Below are 26,966 nucleotides of genomic sequence, written 5' to 3' on the forward strand. Positions count from 1 at the left end.
ATGGCACAACTGGAGCACTTGGCCCTATGTAGGAGACTCAAGAGTGACAAAAGGAGCTGTAAGAAAAATCACTTGGGATTTGTGATTCCAAGGATGTAATGAATTTTTTGTGATTTTTTCCATATCTGATTTTTAATAACTTTTTTCTCCACTCTTTGAATATTTATTGTATCCATAGGGATAAAACCCTGTGAAATGTGAAATACAGACCTGTTAAATAATATTATAAGGCTTATGAGACTGGAGCATGGTTTAGAGGTGGGCAACCTCAGCGCCTGTCTTTTTGTCTCTCTGGGTAAGGGCCTGATCTTGCCGGGCAGGCAACCCTGCTTTTCTGTCATTTCCAGCAGCTTCTGTGAATACAATTGATTTCAATGGATACATTTTCCTCAATGAATATATATTTTACTCTGGATTTTGGTTACTTCATCCTTTGTTATTTTAACTGATGTGGTTCAAGTTTTCTTATTTTCTGCTCTGAAGGCCAAAAATTCACTTTTCTACAGAACAATCCCATCCCATTTCACATCAGCAACCTGAGAAACTACTTGCTGAAGACTCATGATCTGCTACATCTTGGTGACCCTCTCTGGCCTTCACCATCTTGACCAATGCAGCTACAGCGATTTCTGCTTGTTGAGAGGTAAACCCCTTTTCTTTTTTTTAATAATAAATTTATTTTTTATTGGTGTTCAATTTGCCAACATACAGAATAACACCCAGTGCTCATCCCGTCAAGTGCCCCCCTCAGTGCCCATCACCCATTCACCCCTACCCCCGCCCTCCTCCCCTTCCACCACCCCTAGTTTGTTTCCCAGAGTTAGGAGTCTTTATGTTCTGTCTCCCTTTCTGATATTTCCTACACATTTCTTCTCCCTTCCCTTAATAGTCCCTTTCATGATTATTTTTAATTTATTTTTTATTGGTGTTCAATTTACTAACATACAGAATAACCCCCAGTGCCCGTCACCCATTCACTCCCACCCCCCGCCCTCTCCCCTTCCACCACCCCTAGTTCGTTTCCCAGAGTTAGCAGTCTTTACGTTCTGTCTCCCTTTCTGATATTTCCCACACATTTCCTCTCCCTTCCCTTATATTCCCTTTCACGATTATTTATATTCCCCAAATGAATGAGAACATATAATGTTTGTCCTTCTCCGATTGACTCATTTCACTCAGCATAATACCCTCCAGTTCCATCCACGTTGAAGCAAATGGTGGGTACTTGTCGTTTCTAATGGCTAATATTCCATTGTATACATAAACCACATCTTCTTTATCCATTCATCTTTCGATGGACACTGAGGCTCCTTCCACAGTTTGGCTATTGTGGACATTGCTGCTAGAAACATTGGGGTGTAGGTGTCCCGGCATTTCATTGCATCTGTATCTTTGGGGTAAATCCCCAACAGTGCAATTGCTGGGTCGTAGGGCAGGTATATTTTTAACTCTTTGAGGAACCTCCACACAGTTTTCCAGAGTGGCTGCACCAGTTCACATTCCCACCAACAGTGTAAGAGGGTTCCCTTTTCTCCACATCCCCTCCAACATTTGTGGTTTCCTGCCTTGTTAATTTTCCCCATTCTCACTGGTGTGAGGTGGTATCTCATTGTGGTTTTGATTTGTATTTCCCTGATGGCAAGTGATGCAGATCATTTTCTCATGTGCGTGTTGGCCATGTCTAGGTCTTCCTCTGTGAGATTTCTATTCATGTCTTTTGCCCATTTCATGATTGGATTGTTTGTTTCTATTTGTTGAGAGGTAAACCCCTTTTCTTCAAACACACTCAATACATGTGCATTGAAGAGTAGAGTTTCCTCCTACCAGAAGAGGTGAAATCTCTCCTTCTGCATGCAGGCTTCAGGCAACCAGAAGCAATACTTAGCATTCTTTGAGGCGTCATGGGTGGTCCAAGGCTGTAGCACAGGGAGAGGGCACAGGAGGCACTGGAGACACGTGGGGTGAGGCTGAGCTGGCACCTGCACGGGATGTCTGAAAGGAGCACTTGGTCGAGGGCATCAGGCAGATGCCAACCAAAAATTCTGGTATACCTATACTGATGTCAGATGAAATAGACTTTTAAGGCTTAAATACTTAAGGGTCTTACAGTATAATAAAAGTGTGCAACCTATGAAATAAAAATTCTATACCTATTTGCATCTAGTAACATTTCTTCAATCTTTATAAAATGCATTTGGTATGATTTAATAAATCTGACTGCTTTTGTTCAGTATTAAGTTTTGATATTCAGACAGGTTGTCTTGTTCAATTTTTGTGGCTACATATTAGGATATGAAAGCCTCAATTATTTTAACCATCCTGTTCATGGACTTTACAAAGCAAAAGTTGAACTTAGGCAAGAAAATGATAAATCATCTAGCATACTGTCATCTTCAAACATTTGCTCTCAGCTACTGATTGCTGATAATTGCGTGTTTGGCCAAAGATACGGGACATTTAAACATTTAAACAGCACAGTTAATACATTTGAGCAAATGAACACATACAGAATTCTATAAACAATTAGAGAATACAGTCTTTAGAAAGCCATTTCAGACATGTGTAAAAGTTAGCTAAAAAAAAAAAAAAAAAGGCAATTCAACAAATTTCAAAGCCATACAGGCCGTGTTCTCTGACTATACAATACTTAGAATAGAAATAAAACAATTATAAAAATTTTGAGCTTGGAGACTTTGGACATGCAAATTATCTTCCCTGGGTCTCAGCTTATCCATCCAGAAAAATGGAAGCAGGGGGTATTTTATCCATAGGAATATTATGTGACTTAGTGAAGCAATGCTTGTGTATGATTCACTGATGTAAATGGCCTGAACAGTGCATTACATTAGCTGTAATATACTTGCAGAGTACCTGGCCCTTCCAATAAAATGAGCTTTGGAACTGGCAGGCTATGAATATTAAAAGAAAAAAGCTAAAGTTAAAAATGAGACTCAATTATTTCCCTATCTTAGAGTCACCCAAGACAGAGAGGGAAGTTATGGAAAGATTGGAAGCAAGAGAAAAGACAGAGCACCAATATCTCAGTCAAAGACATAAACCATAAGCAGTTTTAAAGGATTAAAAAAGCATAATGATAGGCCCTTCACATCCATTAGGATGGATGTAGTTTAAAAGACTGATAATAGGGACACATGGGTGGCTCAGTCAGTTAAGCATCTGCCCAGAATTTTGGGATGGAGCCCCACATGATGCTCCTTGCTCAGCAGGCGGGTAGTCTGCTTCTCCTTCTCCCTCGGCCCTTCCCCCAGCTGGTACATGTTCTAATAAAAATCATTTTGAGTGAATGAATGAATGAATGAATGAATGAAATACATACAGACAGACTGTTGGTGAAGATGTGAAGAAACGAACCCTCAGGTACTTCTAGCAGGAGTGTGAAATGGTACAGCTGCTTTGATACACAGTCCTGCAGTTCCTAAAAACAAAGTAAGCAAATATATGTGTGTAAAATAAAACGATATATATATAATATATATGTATATATAAACACATGGGTATAAGATATCAATGGAAATAAAAAGCATTTAGAAATAAATGACTTTGGGGGATCCCTGGGTGGCGCAGCGGTTTGGCCCCTGCCTTTGGCCCAGGGCACGATCCTGGAGACCCGGGATCGAGTCCCACTTCGGGCTCCCGGTGCATGGAGCCTGCTTCTCCCTCTGCCTGTGTCTCTGCCTCTCTCTCTCTCTCTCTCATCTCTCTCTATCATAAATAAATAAAAATTAAAAAAAAGAAATAAATGACTTTGAAGATATTTAAATAATTGAAAAGTTGAGTATTAGTAAGTCAGGTGTCCAAAGTAAGAACTCAATAATTCAAAATAAAATAGAAATAAGGAAATAAAGATAAAAAAAAAAAAAACACTATAGAGGATCAACAAAGCCAAAAGTTTGTGCCTTGCTTGATGAAGTGGAATCCCTACTCCCAATTTTTTAACAGAAATTGTCATAGCAAATAGCCAAGTCTCATTTCGAACTTCAAAAGGAGCCAAAATTTCACCATTTGATGTTTGTAGTAGGATTTTGCAGATACTCCTAGTCAAGTTAGAGAAATTTCTTTTTTTTTAATATTTTATTTTTATTTTTATTTATTTATGATAGTCACAGAGAGGGGGGGGGGCAGAGACACAGGCAGAGGGAGAAGCAGGCTCCATGCACCGGCAGCTCGACGTGGGATTCGATCCTGAGTCTCCAGGATCGCACCCTGGGCCAAAGACAGGCGCCAAACCGCTGCGCCACCCAGGGATCCCCGAGAAATTTCTTTCAATTTAAATTTTATTACAGAAGTTTCAAAGACAGTATGGAAATGCCTCAAAAAGTTAAAATATAGAGCTACCCTATGACCCAGCAATTGCACTACTAGGTATTTACCCAAAGAATAAAATGATTTGAAGGGGCACCTGTACACCAGTGTTTATGGCAGCAATGTTGACGATAGCCAAAGTATGAAAGAAGCCCAGATATCCATCAACGGATGAATGGATAGATGATGTAGTACACACACACACACACACACACACACAGGAATATTAGTCATCAAAAAGAATGAAATCTTGCTATTGCAATAATGTGGATGGAACTAGAGGGTATCATGCTAAGTGAAATAAATCAGAAAGACAAATACAGGGCAGCCCGGGTGGCTCAGCAGTTTGATGCCTGCCTTCAGCCTGGGCGTGGTCCTAGGGACCTGGGATCCAGTCCTGCATCAGGCTCCCTGCGTGGAGCCTGCTTCTCCCTCTGCCTGTGTCTCTACCCTCCCCCGTGTGTCTCTCATGAATAAATAAAAATCATTTTTTTTTTAAAAAGACAAATACATGATTTCATGGATATGTGGAATTTAAGACACAAAACAGATGAATGTAGGTGAAGAAAAGGAAAAATAAGATGAAAAATGAGAGGGAAACAAACTAAGAGCCTCTTAACTCTAGGAAACAAACTGATGGTTGTTGGAGGGGAGGTGGGTACAGAATGGGGTAACTGGGTGATGAGCATTAAGGAGAGCACTTGATGTAATGAGCACTGGGTGTTATATGCAGCTGATGTCACTAAATTCTACCTCTGAAACTAAAAAGTTATCAAGCAAAAATAATTTTATGTCTTAATTCATTGGCCTGTCTTAATTCATTGGCCTATCACAGTTTAGCAATTAACATTTTGCCACTATTATCTCTGCCTAGCTCTTCTTTTTGCTGATGTATTTTTTTTTTTTTTTAATTTGAGAAAGAGCAGGGAGAGGGGGAGAAGGAGAGAGGCAAACTCCCAACTGAGTGAGGAACCAAGTGAGGGGTTCTATCTCACAACCCTGATCATGACCTAAGCCAAAATCTAGAGTTGAATGCTTAACTGAGCCACCCAGGTGCCCCATTGCTGTTATATTTTAAAATAAATTGCTGATATTATGCCAATTTATCCCCAAGAACTTTAGTATGACCTTTTCTTGTATGTGTTCTGCCCCATAGTTAGATTGTTTTTCTCCAAAGATGCTTGGCTCTCTTTAGTAGAGAATAATATTTAGAGGACATAATCAAGGTGCTAGGCATCCTCATTAGTACTGGATTATCATTGTCTACATGCCTTTTCAGAGAAGAGGTAGGTTATGTCTTTTTTAAAATAAATAAAAAAGAATCAGGAGTTCATATTGTGATTTTTAAGGTCAGTTCTACCATTAGGATTCTATTCATTTTGTTTTATAAATCAAATGTTTTTCTTACAATAAAAGAGTTATTCCTAACACTGTCAAAATATTTACCTTTAAACATATTACTGTTGGGGGTGCCTGGGTGGCTCTTAAACATCTGACTCTTGATTTTGGCTCAGGTTGTGATCTTCGGGTCATGAGATGGAGCCCTGCATTGGGTTCTGTACTCAGTGAGGAGCCTCCCTGGGATTCTCTCTCTCTCCCTGCCCAGCCCACACATACACATGCAAGCTCTTTTAAAAAGTTACAATTAGATAGGAGCTTGGGAAGATTGCAGAGTAGGACTCTGAGCTCACCCTATCGCTTCTCATAACTAGTTATTATCCACAACCAAGTCAATAGACAAGAAAGCAGAACAGTCTCCACAACTAAAGAAACTGAAGCTGAATGGTTAAGAAGATCAGAAGAGTGGAGGGAGGGAGCTATACCCAGAGAGAGAGTAGGGAAATGGGCCCTAACACCAGGGAGCTCACACAGGAAAGACCAATCTGCACGATGTTTGGCTTTGAAAACCAGAGGGACTGAAATCCCTGAGTTTATATAACAAGTGGGATGTGGAACCTGGAGCTTTAAAAGTCAGCTGGCTCAGCACTGGGTGAGCTGAGAGGGTGAGTGACAGCTGGGTCCTTGAAGAGTCAGCAGTCTGTGAGGAGGGGCAGCATAGAAACAGCAGCTTAGGGGATTCCTGGGTGGCTCAGTGGTTTGGCGCCTGCCTTCAGCTCAGGGCGTGATCCTGGAGTCCCAGGATTGAATCCCACCTCAGGCTCCCTACATGGAGCCTGCTTCTACCTCTGTCTGTGTCTCTGCCTCTGTGTGTGTGTGTGTGTGTGTGTGTGTGTGTGTGTGTGTGTGTCTTTCATGAATAAAATCTTAAAAAAAAAAAAAAAGAAAGAAACAGCAGCTTACACAATACCAGGGGCAAATGGGAGCTGTCTGTTCACACTGATTTTGAAAGGTATTGGGGTACTTCCTGGAAAACAAGGGAGCTGGTAGGCACCATTTTCCTTTCCTGCCTCCCAGCATAAACACAGAGCCACCTGTGGGAAGCACGGCTGCAGATACTTGGTATTTAATCTCCTAGCAGTGTGCCACACTCATGAGATCTCTGATGGACTTACCCACTCCGACCCTACTAGCCTTGGTCCTGGGATTGGGGCAAATCTTGTGACCTACCCTACATAGCCATGAGGTACACAGCTGTCCCACACTGCATCCAGCCAATGTGCCATGACCAGCCAACACCACACATGCACCCCACATAGCCACCAGGTGCACAGCCAGTACTGTGCACTGTTGCAGGGCCACGTGCCCCCAGCTCCTGTTGTACACCAGACCCACCTGTGCTCAGCCATTGCTGTGTACCCCAGCTGCCAGATGCACAGTCCCTGGTGCCCATAGTGCTTAGGGTATCTAGCATAGGACTAGTGGCCTAGCACAAATTTTGCTAACACTGCCACCCCATTCTCAAGTTCCCCAGTGGGCATAGCCCCTCAGAGCTGGCCTACCTATATCCCAATAACAGAGAGCAAAGACAGCCCACAACAGGCAGATAGTACAGATGGCAGCATTGAAAAGAAAAGGGATTCAGACACAACAGCAAGGTATAAGCAACACACGTAGGATACTCTTCTAAAGTGCCAGGTTCTGGTAAACAGGGGATGCTGCACTCCAGGATCTCTCTATAAAGTCATTACTTTACATGAGCAGAAGACATAGCTGAGAGGGAGAGAGACTCTCAAGCAGACTCACCACTGAGCATGGAGCCCAATGCAGGGCTTGATCCCAGGACCCTGAGATCATGACCTGAGCTGAAATCAGGAGTCAGAAACTCAATTTACTGAGCCACCCAGGTGCCCCCATAACTGATTAACAGAGGGAAACAGACAGAGGGGCAGACAAAATGAGGAGACAAATTTATCCCAAGTGAAAGAACAGGATTAGGCCACCAACCAGAGATCTAAGTGAAACACATAAGTAATATGACTGATAGTAAATTTAAAGCGATGATCACTTAAGACAAGTGAGATCCTTAACATAGAACTACAGAATAACAGATAAAGTGAACAATAAATGAAATGAAAACATGCTTGATGGAAGGAACAGCAGGCTGGAAGAAGCAAAGGAATAACTTAGTGATCTAGAATATAGAGTAACGGAAAAATCAAGCTGAACAAAAGAATGAATTGCACAAAATGAGAATAGGAACTCATTCTAGTCCCAGGGAACTCTGCAGCCATCAAACATAATCACATTTGTATTATAGGAGTTTCAGGAAAAGAGAAAGGGGGGCAGAAAATTTGAAATTTTTCCTAAGACAGACATCCAGATCCAGGAGCTACAGAGAACTCCCATCAAAAATCAATAGAAGCATACCCATACCAAGACATACTATAATTAAATTGGCAAAATATAGTGATGAATTTTAAAAGCAGCAAGACAAAAAACAGTAATTTACAAAGGAAGATGCATAAAGTTAATAGAAGATTTTTTTTTTCAGCAGAAACATGGACAGCCAGAAGGGAGGGGTATGATATATTCAAAGTGATGAATGGGAAAAATCTGTAGTCAAGAATATTCTAACAAGGCTATCATTGGACTAGAAAGTTTCCCAAACAAAAACTAAAAAAGTTTGTGACCACTAAATCAGCCCTGCAAGAAATAGTAAAGGGGACTCTGAGTGAAAAGGAGAGACCAAAAGTAACAGTAAAATGACAGGAAACAAAAACAGTAAAAATGGTTTATTTCTGTAGAAAATCAGTTAAACTCACAAAATAAAAACATGGAGAGGAAAGGAGCAAAGAATGTGTACAAACTTAAATGACCATCAATGTAATATAGACTGGTATCTGCAGAAGAGGTTATATACAAACCTGGTAGTCAAAAACCACTAAAATATGCAAAGAGAAAGAAATCCAAATATTTCACCAAAGAAAATCAGCAAGCCATGAAAGAGAACCAAAAAAGGATCAGGAAATCTTCAGAAACAAGTAACAAAATGACAATACATATCTTTCAATAATTACTTTGAATGTAAATGGACTGAACACACCAATCAGACATAGGGTGACAGAATGTATTAAAAAAAAAAAAAAGCAAGACCCATACATATGATGCCCATAAGAGACTCATTTTAGACACATAAAGACACATGCAGATTAAGGTAATTAAGGTAAAGAGATGGAAAAACATTTATCACACAAATGGATATGGGGAGAAAAAAAAAAAAAAGCCAAACAAATGAAAAATCAAGCTGAACAAATGAAATGTTTCATTTGTTTCCATGGAAACAAAACCACAATGGTCCAAAACCTTTGGAATGCAGCAAAAGCAGTTCTAAGAGGGAAGTGTTAGGTTTTTCCCAAATGAATGGGAGAGAAATTAAAATTAAAACAAAAACAAAAACAAAAAACGGCAGAGCCAGGCAGTAGGTTCAAGAGTGCTTTAATGGGGAAGGTGAGGAACCTGGGTGAGGTTCCATAACTCGGGACTCAAAGGGGCTTGAGTCAGGGAAGTCGCACCCAGGCAAACTGCAGGGTTTCTATAAAGAGTTTCCAGATGGGGGCACTGCGGCATTCTGATTAGGGCAAGGGTTCCAGGTCTTTGTAAGCTAAGTTAGGGTAGGGAGGTAAGGTGGTGTTGGCGGGAAGATGGGGGTAGGGCTGCATTCCAGTTAGGGCAAGGGTTACCGGTCTTTGTGTGCTAAGGTAGGGCGGCAAGGTGGTCTTATTGGGAGGTTGCTGGCCTCGGGTCGGCTGTTGTGGGGTCCCCAGTCTCACCAGCCCAACAGGAAGTATGCAGCAAGACAAGCCTTCCCCAAGAAGAAAACAACATCTCAAACCACCTACCCTCACACCTAAAGGAACTAGAAAAACAACAAAACCTAAAACCAGCAGATGGAAGGAAATAAAGTTTAGACCAGAAATACATAATATAATAATTTGCACACAACAAAACAGATCAATGAAACCAGGAGCTGGTTCTTTGAAAAAAAAAAAAAAAATTGGTAAACTTTTAGCCAGACTTCTCAAGAAAAAAGGGAAAAGACTCAAGTAAAATCACAAATGAAAGTCAAAAACTCCACCAACACCACAGAAATTATAATATAAGGAAAAACTAGAAAAATGGATACATTCCTAGAAATATATAAACTATCAAAACAAACAAGAAGAGGAGGTACCTGAGCGGCTCAGGGTATGATCCCAGGGATTCAGTCCCACTTGGGGCTCCCCCTAGGGAGCCTGCTTCTCCCTCTCCCTAGGTCTCTGCCTCCCTCTATGTGTCTCTCATGAATAAATAAAATATTTTTTAAAAGTTGGAGTAAAAACATGTAACGAAAAATAGGTAATGTAAGGGTTTTTTTAGGCGAATGGAGACCCCAAGGCAAAGCGATCCGTAGGATGAGCCTTATTACCAGTGCCCTCCGGTGAGGTTCCGCGACTCTGCAGAGGAGAGTCAGGGAGGTCGGCGGGGTGCGGAGTGCGAGTTTTTTTTTTTTTTTTTTTTTTTTTAAAAGACTTATTGGTTCCAGGTCTGGATCCAGGTGGGTCTCTTGCCAAATTAGCAAGGGAGCACCGTGTCCCTAGGTGATTGGCTGGGGGTGGGGAAAGTCCAGACGTTGAGGGGGTGGCCCCTGGCTGGGAAGTCCAATGGAAAGTTTCATTTCCCGTCTAGGTTTCGATTTACTGGAGACGATGTGTGGTCACGGCTGCTTTGGCGGGAAGATCAGCCATCTTGACCCAATTTGAGATGTCCGCCATTTTGGGTGCCCCTGTCTCTCAGCCTGCCCAACAGGTAATGACTTAAGAAGCAGTTCACAGGAAAACAAGTTTACAAAACTGATTTAAAAACATCAAGATGGGGACACCTGGGTGGCTCAGTGGTTAAGCATCTGCCTTTAGCTCAGGTCGAGATCTTGGGGTCCTAGGATTGAGTCCTCCATCAGGCTCCCTGAAGGGATCCTGCTTCTCCCTCTGCCTAGGTTTCTGCCTCTCTCTGTGTGTCTCTCATGAATAAATACAAATCTAAAAAAAAAAAAAAAAAAGACAGGAAGAAATGGAAAATTTGAACAGACTGAGAACCAGCAAAGAAATTGAATCCATAATCAAAAACTCCCAACAAACAAAACTCCAGGGCTAGATGGCTTCATAGGGGAATTCTACCAAAGAAAAGTTAATACCTATTCTTCTCAAATACCTATTCTACCTATCTCCAAAAGATAGAAAAGGAAGGAAAAATTTCAAATTCATTCTATGAGGCCAGCATTATCCTGATTCCAAAAAAACAGATAAAGACACCACTAAAAGAACACAACAGGCCAATATCCCTGATAAACATGCAAAAATCCTCAACAAATACTAGCAAATCGGAAAAAAACAAACAAAAAAACACCTTAAAACCATCAAGTAGGATTCATTCCTGGGCTGCAAGCATCATTCAATATGTTGATATCAATCAACATGATATCACATTAATAAAAAAAAGTATAGGAACCATACGATTCTTTCAGAAGATGCAGGAAAAGCATTTGACAAAGTACAACATCCATTCATGATAGAAACCTTCTGCAACATAGGTTTAGCAGGAACATAGTTCAACATAATAAGGTCATCTATGAAAAACCAACAGTGAACATCATCCTTAAAGGGGAAAGACAGAGCTTTCCCCCCTAAGGTCACAAACAGGACAGAGATGTCCACTTTTACCACTTCTATTCAACAAGATACTAGAAGTCCTAGCCACAGAAGTAAAACAAGCAGAAATAAAAGGTATCCAAATCAGTAAGGAAAAAGTAAAACTTTCACATCTTGCAGATGACATTCTATATAGAAAACCCAAAAGACCACCAAAAAAACCCTGCTACAGCTGATAGATGAATTCAGTAAAGTTGCAGGATACAAAAATCAGTTTACAGAAATCTGTTGTGTTTCTATACACCAACAATTAAGGAGCAGAAATTAATAAAACAGTCCCATTTACAGTTGTACCCAAAATAAGAATAGGAATAAACTTAACCAAAGAGGGGAGAGACTTGTATTCTGAAAACTATAAGATACTGATGAAAGAAACTGAAGACAAAGAAATGAAAAAACATTCCATGTTCATGGATTGGACAATTTAACAATGTTCTTCCATACTACCCAAGACAATCTACAAATTTAATACATTCCCTATCAAAATACCAACACAGAATTTTTTTTTCAGAGCTAAAACAATTCTAAAATTTGTATAGAACCACAAATAACCAAGGCAATCTTGAAAAAGAAAAGCAAAGTTGGAGCTTTCACAATTCCAGACTTCAAGGTTATACTACAAAGCTGTAGTAGTTAATTAATCTTTGAGAAAGCAGGAAAGAATATCAAATGGGAAAGGGACAATCTCTTCAACAAATGGTGCTAGGAAAACTGCAGAAGAATGCAACTGGAACATATTCTTATACCAAACACAAAAATAACTCCAAATGGATTAAGGACCTTAATGTGAGACCTGAAACCACAAAAATCCTAGAAAACACAGGCAGTAACTTCTTTGACATCAGCCATAGCAACTTCCTTCTAGAGATCCCCTGAGGTAAGGGAAACAAAAGCAAAAATAAACTATTGGGACCTCAAAGTAAAAAGCTTCGGCATAGTAATGGAAACAAGAAAGCTGAAAGGCAACCTACGGAATGGGAGAAAATATTTGCAAATTACATTTCTGGTAAAGGGTTAGTATCCAAAGATCTATGAGAATTTATCAAACTCAACACCCCCAAAAAAATTGGCAGAAGAGAGGTGCCTGGAACGTAGGTTTTTGTTTTTTTTTTTTTGTTTTTTGTTTTTTTTTTAAGATTTTATTTATTCATGAGAGACACAAGGAGAGAGAGAGGCAGAGACACAGGCAGAGGGAGAAGCAGGCTCCATGCAGGGAGCCCAACATGGGACTGGATCCTGGGTCTCCAGGATCACACCCTGGGCTGAAGGAAGTGCTAAACCACTGAGCAACCCGGGCTGCCCTGGAACGTAGTTTTTGAAAGGTTTTTGGTAAGGTTGGTAGGGTCCAGAGCTGATGGCCAAGAAAGAATTCTTGAGACGTCTTTGGTGCAAAATGGTGGTTTTATTAAAGCACAGGGACAGGACTCCTGGACAGAAGGAGCTGCTTTGGGATTGTGAGGAACAACTGATTATATACTACTCTGGGGTTGGGAGAAGTAAAGATAAGGGAAGTTTCAAAAGGATTTTCATATGCTAAAGAGGACCCACAGGATATAGGAGTCCTTGCTATTGTCAAACTATGCTTGTTTTTCCCTCTAGCAAGGCATTAACATTAAGACAATTGGGAGCTTCCTGTAACAACATGCTCTGCCTGCCTCAAGTATTTGTCAGTGGGCTGCAGGTATAGACACTTAGTTGTATCTACAAATTCTTGTTATTTGGTTTCCCACATTGCCTGGGTGGCTCAGTTGGTCAAGTGTCCAACTCTTAACTTTGGCTCAGGTCATGATCTCAGGGTTGTGGGATCAAACCTCCCATCCAGCTCAGCAGTTTTTCTTTTTATTATTATTGTTCAATTTGCCAACATATAGCATTACACCCAGTGCTCATCTCATCAAGGCCCCCCCCCCCCACAGTGTCCATCACCCACTCACCCCCACCCCCAACCCACCTAGCTTTCCACTGCCCTTGTTCATTTCCCAGAGTTAAGAGTCTCTCATGTTCTGTCTCCCTTTCTGATATTTCCCACTCATTTTCTCTCCTTTCCTCTTTATTCCCTTTCACTGTTTTTTTATATTCCCCAAATGAATAGAACATATAATGTTTGTCCTTCTCTGATTGACTTACTTCACTCAGCATAATACCCTCCAGTTCCATCAACGTCGAAGCAAATGGTGGGTATTTGTCGTTTCTAATGGCTGAGTAATATTCCATTGTATACATAAACCACATCTTTAGCCATTCATCTTTCGATGGACACTGAGGCTCCTGCCACAGTTTGGCTATTGTGGACATTGCTGCTAGAAACATCGGGGTGCTGGTGTCCTGGCGTTTCACTGCATCTGTATCTTTGGGGTAAATCCCCAGCAGTGTAATTGCTGGGTGGTAGGGCAGTTCTATTTTTAACTCTTTGAGGAACCTCCACACAGTTTTCCAGAGTGGCTGCACCAGTTCACATGCCCACCAACAGTGCAAGAGGGTTCCCCTTTCTCCACATCCTCTCCAACATTTGTGGTTTCCTGCCTTGTTAATTTTCCCCATTCTCACTGGTGTGAGGTGGTATCTCATTGTGGTTTTGATTTGTATTTCCCTGATGGCAAATGATGTGGAGCATTTTCTCACGTGCTTGTTGGCCATGTCTGTGTCTTCCTCTGTGAGATTTCTGTTCATGTCTTTTTGCCCATTTCATGATTGGATTGTTTCTTTGCTGTTGAGTTTCATAAGTTCTTTATAGATCTTGGATACTAGCCCTTTATCTCTTCTCCCATTCTGTAGGTTGTCTTTTAGTTTTGTTGACTGTTTCTTTTGCTGTGCAGAAGCTTCTTTTCTTGATGAAGTCCCAATAATTCATTTTTGCTTTTGTTTCTCTTGCCTTCATGGATGTATCTTGCAAGAAGTTACTGTGGCCAAGTTCAAAAAGGGTGTTGCCTGTGTTCTCCTCTAGGATTTTGATGGAATCTTGTCTCACATTTAGATCTTTCATCCATTTTGAGTTTATCTTTGTGTCTGGTACAAGAGAGTGGTCCAGTTTCATTCTTCTGCATGTGGATGTCCAATTTTCCCAGCACCATTTATTGAAGAGCCTGTCTTTTTTCCAGTGGATAGTCTTTCCTCCTTTGTCGAATATTAGTTGACCATAAAAATGAGGGCCCACTTGTGGATTCTCTATTCTGTTCCATTGATCTATGTGTCTGTTTTTGTGCCAGTACCATACTGTCTTGATGACTACAGCTTTGTAGCACAACCTGAAATCTGGCATTGTGATGCCCCCAGCTATGGTTTTCTTTTTAAAAATTCCCCTGGCTATTCGGGGTCTTTTCTGATTCTACACAAATCTTAAGATGATTTGTTCCAACTCTCTGAAGAAAGTCCATGGTATAAACCATTAACCTGCCTTCTTAAAAAGAAAAGACTCAAATTAGTAAAATGATGAATGAGAAAGGAGAGATCACCACCAATACCAAGGAAATATAAATGATCTTAAAAACTTATTATGAGCAGCTTTACGCCAATAAATTAGGCAATCTAGAAGAAATGGATGCATTTCTGGAAAACTATAAACTACCAAAACTGGAACAGGAAGAAATAGAAAACCTGAACAGACCAATAACCAGGGAGGAAATTGAAGCAGTCATCAAAAACCTCCCAAGACACAAAAGTCCAGGGCCAGATGGCTTCCCAGGGGAATTCTATCAAACATTTAAAGAAGAAACTATACCTATTCTACTAAAGTTGTTCAGCAAGATAGAAAGAGATGGAGTACTTCCAAACTCATTCCATGAGGCCAGCATCACCTTAATTCCAAAACCAGACAAAGACCCCACCAAAAAGGAGAATTATAGACCTATATCCCTGATGAACATGGATGCTAAAATTCTCAACAAGATACTAGCCAGTAGGATCCAACAGTACATTAAGAAAATTATTCACCATGGCCAAGTAGGATTTATCCCCGGGACACAAGGCTGGTTCAACACTCGTAAAACAATCAATGTGATTCATCATATCAGCAAGAGAAAAAACAAGAACCATATGATCCTCTCATTAGATGCAGAGAAAGCATTTGACATAATATAGCATCCATTCCTGATCAGAACTCTTCATAGTGTAGGGATAGAGGGAACATTCCTCAGCATCTTAAAAGCCATCTACGAAAAGCCCACACCAAATATCATTCTCAATGGGGAAGCACTGGAAGCTTTTCCCCTAAGATCAGGAACAAGACAGGGATGTCCACTCTCACCACTGCTATTCAACATAGTACTAGAAGTCCTAGCCTCAGCAATCAGGCAACAAAAAGAGATAAAAGGCATTCAAATTGGCAAAGAAGTCAAACTCCCTCTTTGCAGATGACATGATACTGTACATAGAAAACCCAAAAGCCTCCACCCCAAGATTGCTAGAACTCATCCAGCAATTCGGCAGTGTGGCAGGGTACAAAATAAATGCCCAGAAGTCAGTGGAATTTCTATACACTAACAATGAGACTGAAGAAAGAGAAATTAAGGAGTCAATCCCAGATACAATGGCACCCAAAAGCATAAGATACCTAGGAATAAACTTAACCAAAGAGGTAAAGGATCTATACCCTCAAAACTACAGAACACTTCTGAAAGTAATTGAGGAAGATACAAGAGGTGGAAAAATATTCCATGCTCATGGATTGGAAGAATTAATATTGTGGAAATGTCAATGTTACCCAGGGCAATTTACACATTTAATGCGAGCTCAGCAGTTTTCTTGAGATGCTTTTTCCCCTACTCCCTCTGCCCCTCTCCCAGCTTTCACTTTAAATATGTAGATAAAATATTTTTTTTAAAAAGCAGAAGACATGAAGACAAACATTTTTCTAAAAATAACATGGATGGCCGACACATAAACAGAGGTTCATCATTACCATCACAGAAATGCAAATAAAACTATAATGAGCTATCACCTCACACCTGTCAGAATGGCTAAAATCAACAACCCAAATGGTGTTGGGTGAGGATGTGTAGACAAAGGAATAGTCATGCACCAATGCCAACTGGTGCAGCCACTCTGGAGAACAGTAGAGAGGTTCCTCAAAAAAATTGAAAATAGAACTACTCCACAACCTGTCAATTGTACTACTGGATATGTACCCCCAAAACACTAATTCAAAGGGATACACACATACGTATATTTATAGCAGCATTATTTATAATAGCCAAATTATAAAAGCAGCCCAAGTGTCCACCAATTGATGAAGATGTAGTATGTATGTATTATGATGGAATGTTATTCAGCCATAAAATAGAATGAAATCTTGCCATTTGCAAGGACATATATGAAGCTAGAGTATGGAGGCCGAGAATATTAAGGCCATCCCATCTCAAGCTTAGCGTTAGCACAAGTACAGCCATCTTAGCTTCGGCAGCCATCTCAGGCCCCTGTAACCAGGGGCTGAACTTTACCCTACCTCAGTTACAGGAAAAACTGCAGAACATACTCTTAAACTCCCCCACCCCTTCTGGGAAATCCCCTAGACCAGCCCATAAAAATCCAGCTGAAACCCACCTCGGGGTCCAAGTCCCTGCTCCGCTGTGTCGGGTGTACTTGGACCCAAGCTCGAGCTTGCTAATAAACCCTCGTGTGCTTGCATGGGTGTCAGCTCCGTGGTGGTTTCTCGGATTCACAATCTTGGGCACAATATTCGGGGGATCGTCCGGGATCTGAGAGATCCCCAGGACCCCATCTGGAGGGTCCCACGCGTGGTGAGTGCACTCAACTTTTTCCACTTTTTGCGCGCATATTCTCTGAGGACTCAATACTGTATTTTTACCTGTAGGAATTCCAATCTGTATTGGGTCGACATTGGCTTAGGCGGATGCGCTGGCAGGCTGTTGACCGGGGGTCTTGGGAGACGTCCTTTGCCCCCACTGGGAGGACGAAGTCCTCATCTGTGAGGAGGGCCGTGTTGTGCCCAAGATTGCGAATCTGAGAAACCACCAAGGAGCCGACACCGATGCAAACACATGACGGTTTATTAACAAGCTCGAGCTTGCGTCCAAGTGTACCCCACACAGTGGAGCAGGGACTGGGACCCCGAGGTGGGTTTCAGCTTAGTTTTATGGGCTGGTCTCGGGGACCTCCAGAAGGGCTGGAGGAATTTCTCAAGTTCTGTTTACATTCTGATATGGCGCTTTCGAGAGCATGGAGCTCTGTTCTTATTCTAATAGGGGCTTCCTGCCACTGGCTTGAGCTCTGTTCTCATTCTAATATGGGGCTTTCTAAAGCATTAAGCTGTAACTGTTTTTTTCCTGTAACTGAAGTAATGTAAGTTTCAGCTCTAATTCACAGGGGCCTGGGATGGCTGTACCTGTGCTAACCTGAACTTAAGGTGGAATGGCCTTAATTTTCTGGGCCTCCCACAGGCCGACTGCCTTTATGAACAGCCAGCCCTTCAGTTGACTTTCTCTTTTGTCTCCACGGCCACACTAGAACGTTTATGTTACTGTGTCGTCATAACTGTTTGTGCCTTGGTGTGGACTGGAGACATAAGGGGGCAGACACAAACCACCCCCTGTCTCTTATGCTCTCCCACTTCTGGGACGTTAGGGAAAGAGCTCATAATCTGAGCACAGACATACGGAGAGGGAAATTTCAAACCTATTCTCTTACAGGTTAAGGCCATGATCTTCAGGGATAAATCAGATGGCCACCCTGACCAGGTGCCCTACATCCTGGCCTGGCAGGACATGGTTGAGAATCCCCCTCCTGGACTAAAACGATTTTTACCCCCCAAAGCAGGACCTACCAAACTTCTAGCCCTGCAAAAGGCTGAGAAGGAGACTGACTCTAAGACCAAAACGCCCCTTTATCCGGTCTTGCAGGATTCGTCCCTAGAGACCCTGATTCTCCCACCGCTCTACCTACTGCCCCTTCGCCCTTCTGCCCCCCCATTAGAGGCCCGGGGGGGGGGGCTGCAGAAGGGGCCCACCCCTCCCTGATGAGGGAGTCCCTGTACACAGGCCAGTAGCAGGGACACACAGCCAGACCCACCGGGCAGCCCCACCCCCTAATGCGGGCCGGCCGACTCCACCACCCTTCGCCGGGCACCATAGGATCCCCCCGATGAGACTGGCGGGCAGCCAATGTTAATTGGCCTTTCTCCAACAGTGATTTATATAATTGGAAAACCCAGAATGCAAAGTTCTGATAATCCGAGAGATCTAATCGGGCTTTTAGATACTGTTCTCTTTACCCACCAGCCTACTTGGGAGGACTGCCAACAGCTCTTGCAGGTTCTCTTCACCACCTAAGAGAGAACAGATTCAGGTGGAAGCCCGGAAGTCTGTCCTGGGAGAAGACAGACAGCCGACTCAAAACCCAGACCTCATAAATGCTGCCTTCCTCTTATCCCGCCCTACCTGGGACTACAACTCAGCTGAAGGGAAGGAGAGACTCCAGGTCTACCGCCAGACTCTAATGGCAGGTCTCCAGGCTGCCATGAGCAAGCCTTCCAATCTGGCCAAGGTGTATGATGTAAGACAAGGTAAGGAGGAGAGTCTAGCAGCCTTCTTAGAATCATAGAGGCTTTTAAGCAGGACACCCATATGAACCCAGAAGCCCCAGAAACAAAGGCCACAATTATCATGGCTTTTGTTAACCAGGCTGCTCCAGACATCAAAAGAAAATTGCAAAGAGTAGAGAGACTAGGAGAGAAGAGCTTGCAGGACTTCATGATAGCAGCAGAAAATTTATAATAGTTTAGTTTGTTGGGATCCCTGGGTGGCGCAGCGGTTTAGCGCCTGCCTTTGGCCCAGGGCACGATCCTGGAGATCCGGGATCGAATCCCACATCAGGCTCCCGGTGCATGGAGCCTGCTTCTCCCTCTGCCTATGTCTCTGCCTCTCTCTCTCTCTCTCTCTCTCTCTCTCTCTCTGTGTGTGTGACTATCATAAATAAATGAAAAAAAAAATAGTTTAGTTTGTTGCTCTTCTGGACTTTCTCTAAGTGACCGGCAGACCTGAAACCTGGCCAAGATCCTGCTGGCCACGACAATGGAGGACACACAGGAAAAACGGACGCACCTCAAGAAGCTGGCTTCAGGGACAGGTAAGGAGGATAGCCCTGGTCCCTGTCAGGAGCGCCCTAAACTGAACAAAAACCACTGTGCTTATTGCAAAGAAGAGGGCCACTGGGTGAAAGACTGCCCTAACAAAAGATCTAAGGCCCCTGCAAAGATATTGGAGATGGAGGACCTGGATGACTAGGAGTTGGGGTTCGGCATCCCTCCTTGAGCCCAGGGTAACTCTCAGAGTGGAGGGGCAACCCGTTGAATTCCTAGTGGACACTGGGGCACAACACTCAGTTTTATTACAACCCCAAGGGAAATTGGCAAGCAAGACTTCATGGGTGCAAGGGGCCACGGGCACCAAACAGTACTCATGGACTACCCGAAGAACTGTGGATCTTGGCATGGGCCAGGTATCCCACTCCTTTATGGTCATCCCTGAGTGTCCCTACCCATTGTTAGGATGGGACTTGCTCACCAAGATGGGGGCACAAATTCGCTTCCACCCCGAAGGGGCAAAAATCCTAAACAAGGAGGGGCACCTGATTCAGGTGCTTGTCCTGAGTTTAGAGGACAAATATCATCTCCACCAAACACCCTTAGCCCCAATGACTGACATTGACTGTTGGCTGCAGGAATTTCCCCAAGCATGGGCAGAAACTGGGGGAATTGGGCTGGCCCGGCACTGACCGGCCATATACATAGAACTAAAGCCGGGGGCAGACCCTGTCAGGGTCCGCCAATACCCCATGCCTCTCGTAGCACATACAGGAATCATATCCCACATACAGCGACTACTGGACTCGGGCATATTAAGGCCTTGCCAATCGGCATGGAACACTCCCTCGCTGCTGGTGTGGAAACCACACTCTAACAATTACAGGCCAGTCCAGGACTTATGCACCCTACGGCCCCAAACCCATACACCCTCCTCTCCACCCCTGCCTCCAGACAAAACTTGGTATATGGTATTAGATTTAAAAGACGCCTTTTTCAGCCTGCCTTTAGCACCCAAGAGCTAAGACCTCTTTGCCTTTGAATGGACGGACCCTGAGAAAGGCATCAGTGGCCAGCTCACCTGGACTCAACTACCACGAGGATTCAAAAGTTCACGGACAATCTTTGATGAGGCCTTACACAAAGACTTGGGTGAGTTCCACTCTGGGCCCCCCTCATTTGACCTTATTGCAATATGTAGAGGATATCCTGTTGGTGGTGGAGAACCAGGACACATGCCTGCGAGGCACCGGGGACTTGCTCCAGACAATAGCGGCTCTAGGATACCAGGCCTCAGCTAAAAAAGCCCAGATCTGCAGAGGTGAGCTACCTTGGGTACAAATTAAAGGATGGAAAAAGATGGTTGACGGACGCACAGAAGGAAACTGTCCTAAGGATCCCACAGCCGCAAACCGTCTGCCAGGTACGTGAATTCCTGGGGTCAGCAGGGTTCTGTCGATTATGAATTCCGGGTTTTGCCGAGATGACCAGACCCTTCTATGAGGCCACCAGGCACCAACAAAATTTTGAATGGACAGAGGCCATGAACAAACCCTTTAATGACCTTAAACAGGCCTTGCTGTCTGCCCTGGCTCTCGGGTTGCCCGACCAACCAAGCCCTTCTACCTGTATGTGGACAAGAAAGACAGGGTGGCAAAAGGGGTCCTTGTCCAGTACATAGGTTCCTGGAAGAGACCCATAGCCTAGCTCTCCAAAAAGCTGGACACAGTGGCCGCTGGATGGCCCCCATGCTTAAAAATTATTGCCGCGGTGGCCACTATGGTCAAGGACGCAGACAAACTGGCCATGGGGCATGCCCTGCATGGTACCACACCACATGCTATTGAAGGGGTACTCAAACAGCCCCCAGACCGCTGGATCAGCAATGCCCATCTCACTCATTATCAGAGCCTACTGCTGAACCCCACCAGAATTTTATTCAAGCCACCAACAACCCTGAATCCAGCAATGCTACTCCCTCACCGCCCCTTTGCATGACTGTCAAGAAATTTTGGCACAGGTGCACAGAATCAAAGCTGATCTCCAGGACCAGCCACTGCCGAACGCAGACGCCACCTGGTACACGGATGGCAGCAGTTTTGTCTGAGAAGGAATCAGATACGTGGAGGCAGCCATAACCACGGAAATGGAGACCATCTGGGCAGAGCCATTGGCAGCCAGAACCATCGGCTCAATGGGCAGAACTGATCACACTGGCCAAGACGCTAACCATGGGAGAAGGTAAACAAATAAACATTTACAGCAGGTACGCCTTCGCCACTGCTCACATCCACGGAGCCCTTTACAGAGAGAGGGGGCTTCTGACAGCGGAAGGAAAGACTATTAAAAACAAAACAGAGATCCTTGAACTCCTGAGGGCCCTCTGGCTGCCCAAGGCACTAGCTATCATCCGTTGTCCAGGACACCAAAAGGCAGGTACACCAGTAGCCAGGGGAAACCAGCTAGCCAATTCAAAAGCAAAGGAGGTGGCCCTTTTGGTGACCCAGGTCTTAGCAACCATGCTACCTGATCCAGGGGCTCCGATCCTGCCGGACACCCCCAACTATAGTGATGCTGACTTAACACTGGATCAAACACTTGCCTATGACCCAATGCTTGTGTGGCTGGTGGAGGGCCACAGACTCCAGCATCATCCTGCCAGAGAAACTAGGATGACAAGTCCTATCCAAAAATGCATCGGAGTACTCCTATGGGAACAAGGAAGATGCAAGACCTCATACGACATGCAAAGATCACTATTAAAGACTCTCGAGCAAAGATCGAGCAGATTGTGGCAAGCTACCAGGCATGCCAGTTAACTAATGCCACCTCCCATGGATCTAACCCGGGCACCCAGCTCCAGGGGGACCGCCCAGGAGCCTACTGGGAAGTGGACTTCATGGAGGTAAAACCTGGAAAATATGGATACAGGTATTTACTAGTGTTCGTAGATACTTTTTCAGGATGGACAGAGGCATTTCCCACCAAACATGAAACAGCACAGACCGTGACCAAGAAACTGCTGGAAGACATCTTACTGGGGTATGGTTTTCCTGTTAGGATCGGATCAGACAACGGACCTGGATTCATCTCTAAGGTAACACGGGGAGTGGCACTAGTACTTCGGGCACATTGGAAATTACATTGTGCATATAGGCCGCAAAGCTCAGGACGGGTAGAGAGGATGAACAGAACATTAAAGGAGACCTTAACTAAATTAGCCCTAGAGACTGGCGGGGATTGGGTGACTCTTCTCCCCTTCACCCTATATAAGGTACAAAACTCCCCATATAAGATGGGACTTATCCCCTACGAGATCATGTTCGGTCCTCCTCCACCTATTATCCCCAATTTAAAACCTGAGGTACTTGCTGAGTTTGATGATCACCAACTCCTTTTCTCCCTCCAAATGTTACAACGAACCCATGAACAGGTGTGGCCTAAGCTGAGAGCCCTCTACGAGACTGGGCCACCCCTGGACCCCCATCGATATCAGCCAGGTGACTGGGTGTATGTCTGGAGATACCAACACCAGACACTTCGACCTTGCTGGAAGGGACCCTACATCGTGATCCTGACCACTCTCACCGCTCTCAAGGTCGACGGGATTACTCCCTGGGTCCACTACACCCACGTCCGGCCAGCTGACCCACACACCGTTCTCAAGGACTTTTTTCCAGAATGGAAAAGCCAACCAGACAAGGACAATCCCCTAAAGCTAAGACTGCACTGTTCTCACTTACCCCACTAATGTTGCTTATGCTATGTCCTCTTCATGCCAGAACCAATCCCCATCAACCACTTAACCTAACCTAGCAGGTGATAGATATGTGGGTACCCACAGATGGGATAGAAGAGAGCCCATCTCAGCTATCACCATCGCCATGCTGTTGGGAATTGGGTTAGCAGGTGCAGGGACAGGTATTGCTTCACTAGCTGTACAGAACTCCCACTATAACAGTCTCAGAGCAGCAATCGATCTAGACATAGAATGGATAGAAACCTCTATTTCCCACCTCCAAGACTCCCTAACATCTTTGTCTGAGGTTGTCCTTCAAAACAGAAGGGGATTAGACTAGGTCTTCTTACAACAAGGGGGGGTTATGTGCTGCCTTAAACAAGGAATGTTGTTTCTTCACTGACCTGACCACTCAGGAATAGTCCAAGAATCCATGGCAAAAGTCAGAGAAGGTTTGGCTAGACGCAAATGGGAACAAGAACAGCAGCAAGGTTGGTTTGAATCATGGTTCAATCATTCCCCATGGTTAACCACCTCGCTGTCCACCCTAGCCAGGCCCCTCATTATCCTCCTTCTCCTCCTTACCTTTGGGCCCTGCATTATCAATAGATTAGTTACTTTTGTCAAAGACAGAGTCAGTACAGTTCAGCTCATGGTACTCAGACAGCAATACCAACCACTGGATCTTGTTGCTGAGACCAACCTGGACCCATGATTGGGTCCTTCCTTAGGTTCCTGAGAGGGGGAAATGTGGAGGCTGAGAAAGTTAAGGCCATCCCACCTCAAGTTTAGCATTAGCACAAGTACAGCCATCTTAGCTCTGGCAGCCATCTCAGGTCCCTGTGACCAGGGGCTGAACTTTACCCTACCTCAGTTACAGGAAAAACTGCAGAACACGCCCTTAAACTCCCCCACCCTTTCTGGAAGTCCCCTAGATCAGCCCATAAAAATCCAGCTGTAACTTACCTCAGAGTCCAAGTTCCTGCTCCGCTGTGACACGTATACTTGGACCCAAGCCCGAGCTTGCTAATAAACCCTTGTGTGCTTGCATCGGTGTCAGCATCTTGGTGGTTTCCTGGATTCGCAATCTTGGGCATAACAAGAAAATATTATGCTAAGTGACATAAGTCAGTAAGAGAAAGTGCCACACAGGATACAAAATCAATGCCCAGAAGTCAGTAGCATTTCTATACACTAACAATGAGACTGAAGAAAGAGAAATTAAGGAGTCAATCCCATTTACAATTGCACCCAAAAGCATAAGATACCTAGGAATAAACCTAACCAAAGATGTAAAGGATCTATACCCTCAAAACTATAGAACACTTCTGAAAGAAATTGAGGAAGACACAAAGAGATGGAAAAATATTCCATGCTCATGGATTGGCAGAATTAATATTGTGAAAATGTCAATGTTACCCAGGGCAATATACACGTTTAATGCAATCCCTATCAAAATACCATGGACTTTCTTCAGAGAGTTAGAACAAATTATTTTAAGATTTGTGTGGAATCAGAAAAGACCCCGAATAGCCAGGGGAATTTTAAAAAAGAAAACCATATCTGGGGGCATCACAATGCCAGATTTCAGGTTGTACTACAAAGCTGTGGTCATCAAGACAGTGTGGTACTGGCACAAAAACAGACACATAGATCAGTGGAACAGAATAGAGAATCCAGAAGTGGACCCTGAACTTTATGGTCAACTAATATTCGATAAAGGAGGAAAGACTATCCATTGGAAGAAAGACAGTCTCTTCAATAAATGGTGCTGGGAAAATTGGACATCCACATGCAGAAGAATGAAACTAGACCACTCTCTTTCACCATACACAAAGATAAACTCAAAATGGATGAAAGATCTAAATGTGAGACAAGATTCCATCAAAATCCTAGAGAAGAACACAGGCAACACCCTTCTTGAACTCGGCCATAGTAACTTCTTGCAAGATACATCCACGAAGGCAAAAGAAACAAAAGCAAAAATGAACTATTGGGACTTCATCAAGATAAGAAGTTTTTGCACAGCAAAGGATACAGTCAACAAAACTCAAAGACAACCTACAGAATGGGAGAAGATATTTGCAAATGACATATCAGATAAAGGGCTAGTTTCCAAGATCTATAAAGAACTTATTAAGCTCAACACCAAAGAAACAAACAATCCAATCATGAAATGGGCAAAAGACATGAACAGAAATCTCACAGAGGAAGACATAGACATGGCCAACATGCACATGAGAAAATGCTCTGCATCACTTGCCATCAGGGAAATACAAATCAAAACCACAATGAGATACCACCTCACACCAGTGAGAATGGGGAAAATTAACAAGGCAGGAAACAACAAATGTTGGAGAGGATGTGGAGAAAAGGGAACCCTCATACACTGTTGGTGGGAATGTGAACTGGTGCAGCCACTCTGGAAAACTGTGTGGAGGTTCCTCAAACAGTTAAAAATATACCTGCCCTACGACCCAGCAATTGCACTGCTGGGGATTTACCCCAAAGATACAGATGCAGTGAAACGCCGGGACACCTGCACCCCGATGTTTCTAGCAGCAATGGCCACGATAGCCAAACTGTGGAAGGAGCCTCGGTGTCCAACGAAAGATGAATGGATAAAGAAGATGTGGTTTATGTATGTATACAATGGAATATTACTCAGCTATTAGAAATGACAAATACCCACCATTTGCTTCAACGTGGATGGAACTGGAGGGTATTATGCTGAGTGAAGTAAGCCAGTCGGAGAAGGACAAACATTATATGTTCTCATTCATTTGGGGAATATAAATAATAGTGAAAGGGAATATAAGGGAAGGGGGAAGAAATGTGTGGGAAATTCCAGAAAGGGAGACAGAACGTAAAGACTGCTAACTCTGGGAAACGAACTAGGGGTGTTGGAAGGGGAGGAGGGCGGGGGGTGGGAGTGAATGGGTGACGGGCACTGGGGGTTATTCTGTATGTTAGTAAATTGAACACCAATAAAATAAATAAATAAATAAATAAATAAATAAATAAATAAATAAACTTTACAGTTCCCCCCCCCCCCCAAAAAAAAAAGAAAGAAAGTGCCACAGAGCCAGGATAGCTGGATACAAGGATATGAACAGACTCGCAGGGTCACTGAATTTTAATCTTGGGGATGGAGACTGAGACCTGGACCCCAAGGCTCTGTCTCCTCCAGTGTTTATTAATAGAGTTAGCAGATTGGCTATAGGAATGATTAATTTGCGAAGCAGAGAAAAACATATTTACTTCAAAAGGTAAATATGACTCCGGGAGGCTATTGACTCCAGGAGGCTAGAGCTGAGGAGCTGTATCCGGAGAACAATGTGGTCAAGAGTCAGTGTGCAGACTCAAGACCTCCCATATCCCCAGTGCTACGAGATTCAGTTCTCAGATGGGCTGTGCAGCTGGTTCCCCACCAGAAAGACTATATGGTTTCATTCATATGTGGAATTTAAGAAACAAAAATGAGCAAAGAAAAGAGAGACAATCAAGAAACAGACTCTTAGCTAGCTATAGAGAACTGATGGTAATCAGAGAGGTGGGTAGGGAGGATAGGTGAAACAAGTGCTGGGGATTAAGGAGTGCACTTAAGAGAAATGTTAGGAGGTGATTTAGTGTAATGGAAACAATATAGAAAAAGTGAGAAGAACAGGGTAGGGTCCTGTGCTGCCACTTACTAGTAGATTTTTGGTTCTCTTATCTGTAAGATGTGAATAACCCCCAGCTCTATCAGGTGTGAAGACAACTGGAAAGCAGTTTTATGAACTGC

General features: G+C 43.5%; 2 protein-coding genes across 12 annotated transcripts in view; one reads left to right on the forward strand and one right to left on the reverse strand.

Moving 5' to 3' along the window:
- Window positions 1-17,842, reverse strand: part of LOC144321877 (olfactory receptor 1f45-like) — a 69,493-nt gene extending 51,651 nt beyond the window's left edge. For 2 of the 3 annotated variants that reach the window (XR_013387370.1, XM_077911196.1), the window contains exons 1-2: window positions 17,212-17,737; window positions 3,338-3,436 (exon numbers count right to left, since the gene is read on the reverse strand). The gene's annotated coding sequence lies outside the window, so the exon portion shown is untranslated. Of the gene's footprint in view, window positions 1-3,337; window positions 3,437-17,211; window positions 17,738-17,758 lie in introns of those variants that run through there. The other variant, XM_077911197.1, reaches the window with a different exon arrangement.
- Window positions 17,843-17,918: 76 nt separating this feature from the next.
- Window positions 17,919-26,966, forward strand: part of LOC144321881 (uncharacterized) — a 34,309-nt gene continuing 25,261 nt past the window's right edge. For 7 of the 9 annotated variants that reach the window (XM_077911203.1, XM_077911204.1, XM_077911205.1 and 4 more), the window contains exon 1: window positions 20,608-22,540. In XM_077911203.1, the coding sequence (XP_077767329.1) occupies window positions 22,136-22,540 (405 nt within the window). In that variant the 5' untranslated portion in view covers window positions 20,608-22,135. The other 2 variants (XR_013387386.1, XM_077911202.1) reach the window with 2 other exon arrangements.

This window comes from Canis aureus, chromosome 10 (genome assembly GCF_053574225.1).
Source record: "Canis aureus isolate CA01 chromosome 10, VMU_Caureus_v.1.0, whole genome shotgun sequence".
Taxonomy (NCBI): Eukaryota; Metazoa; Chordata; class Mammalia; order Carnivora; family Canidae; genus Canis; species Canis aureus.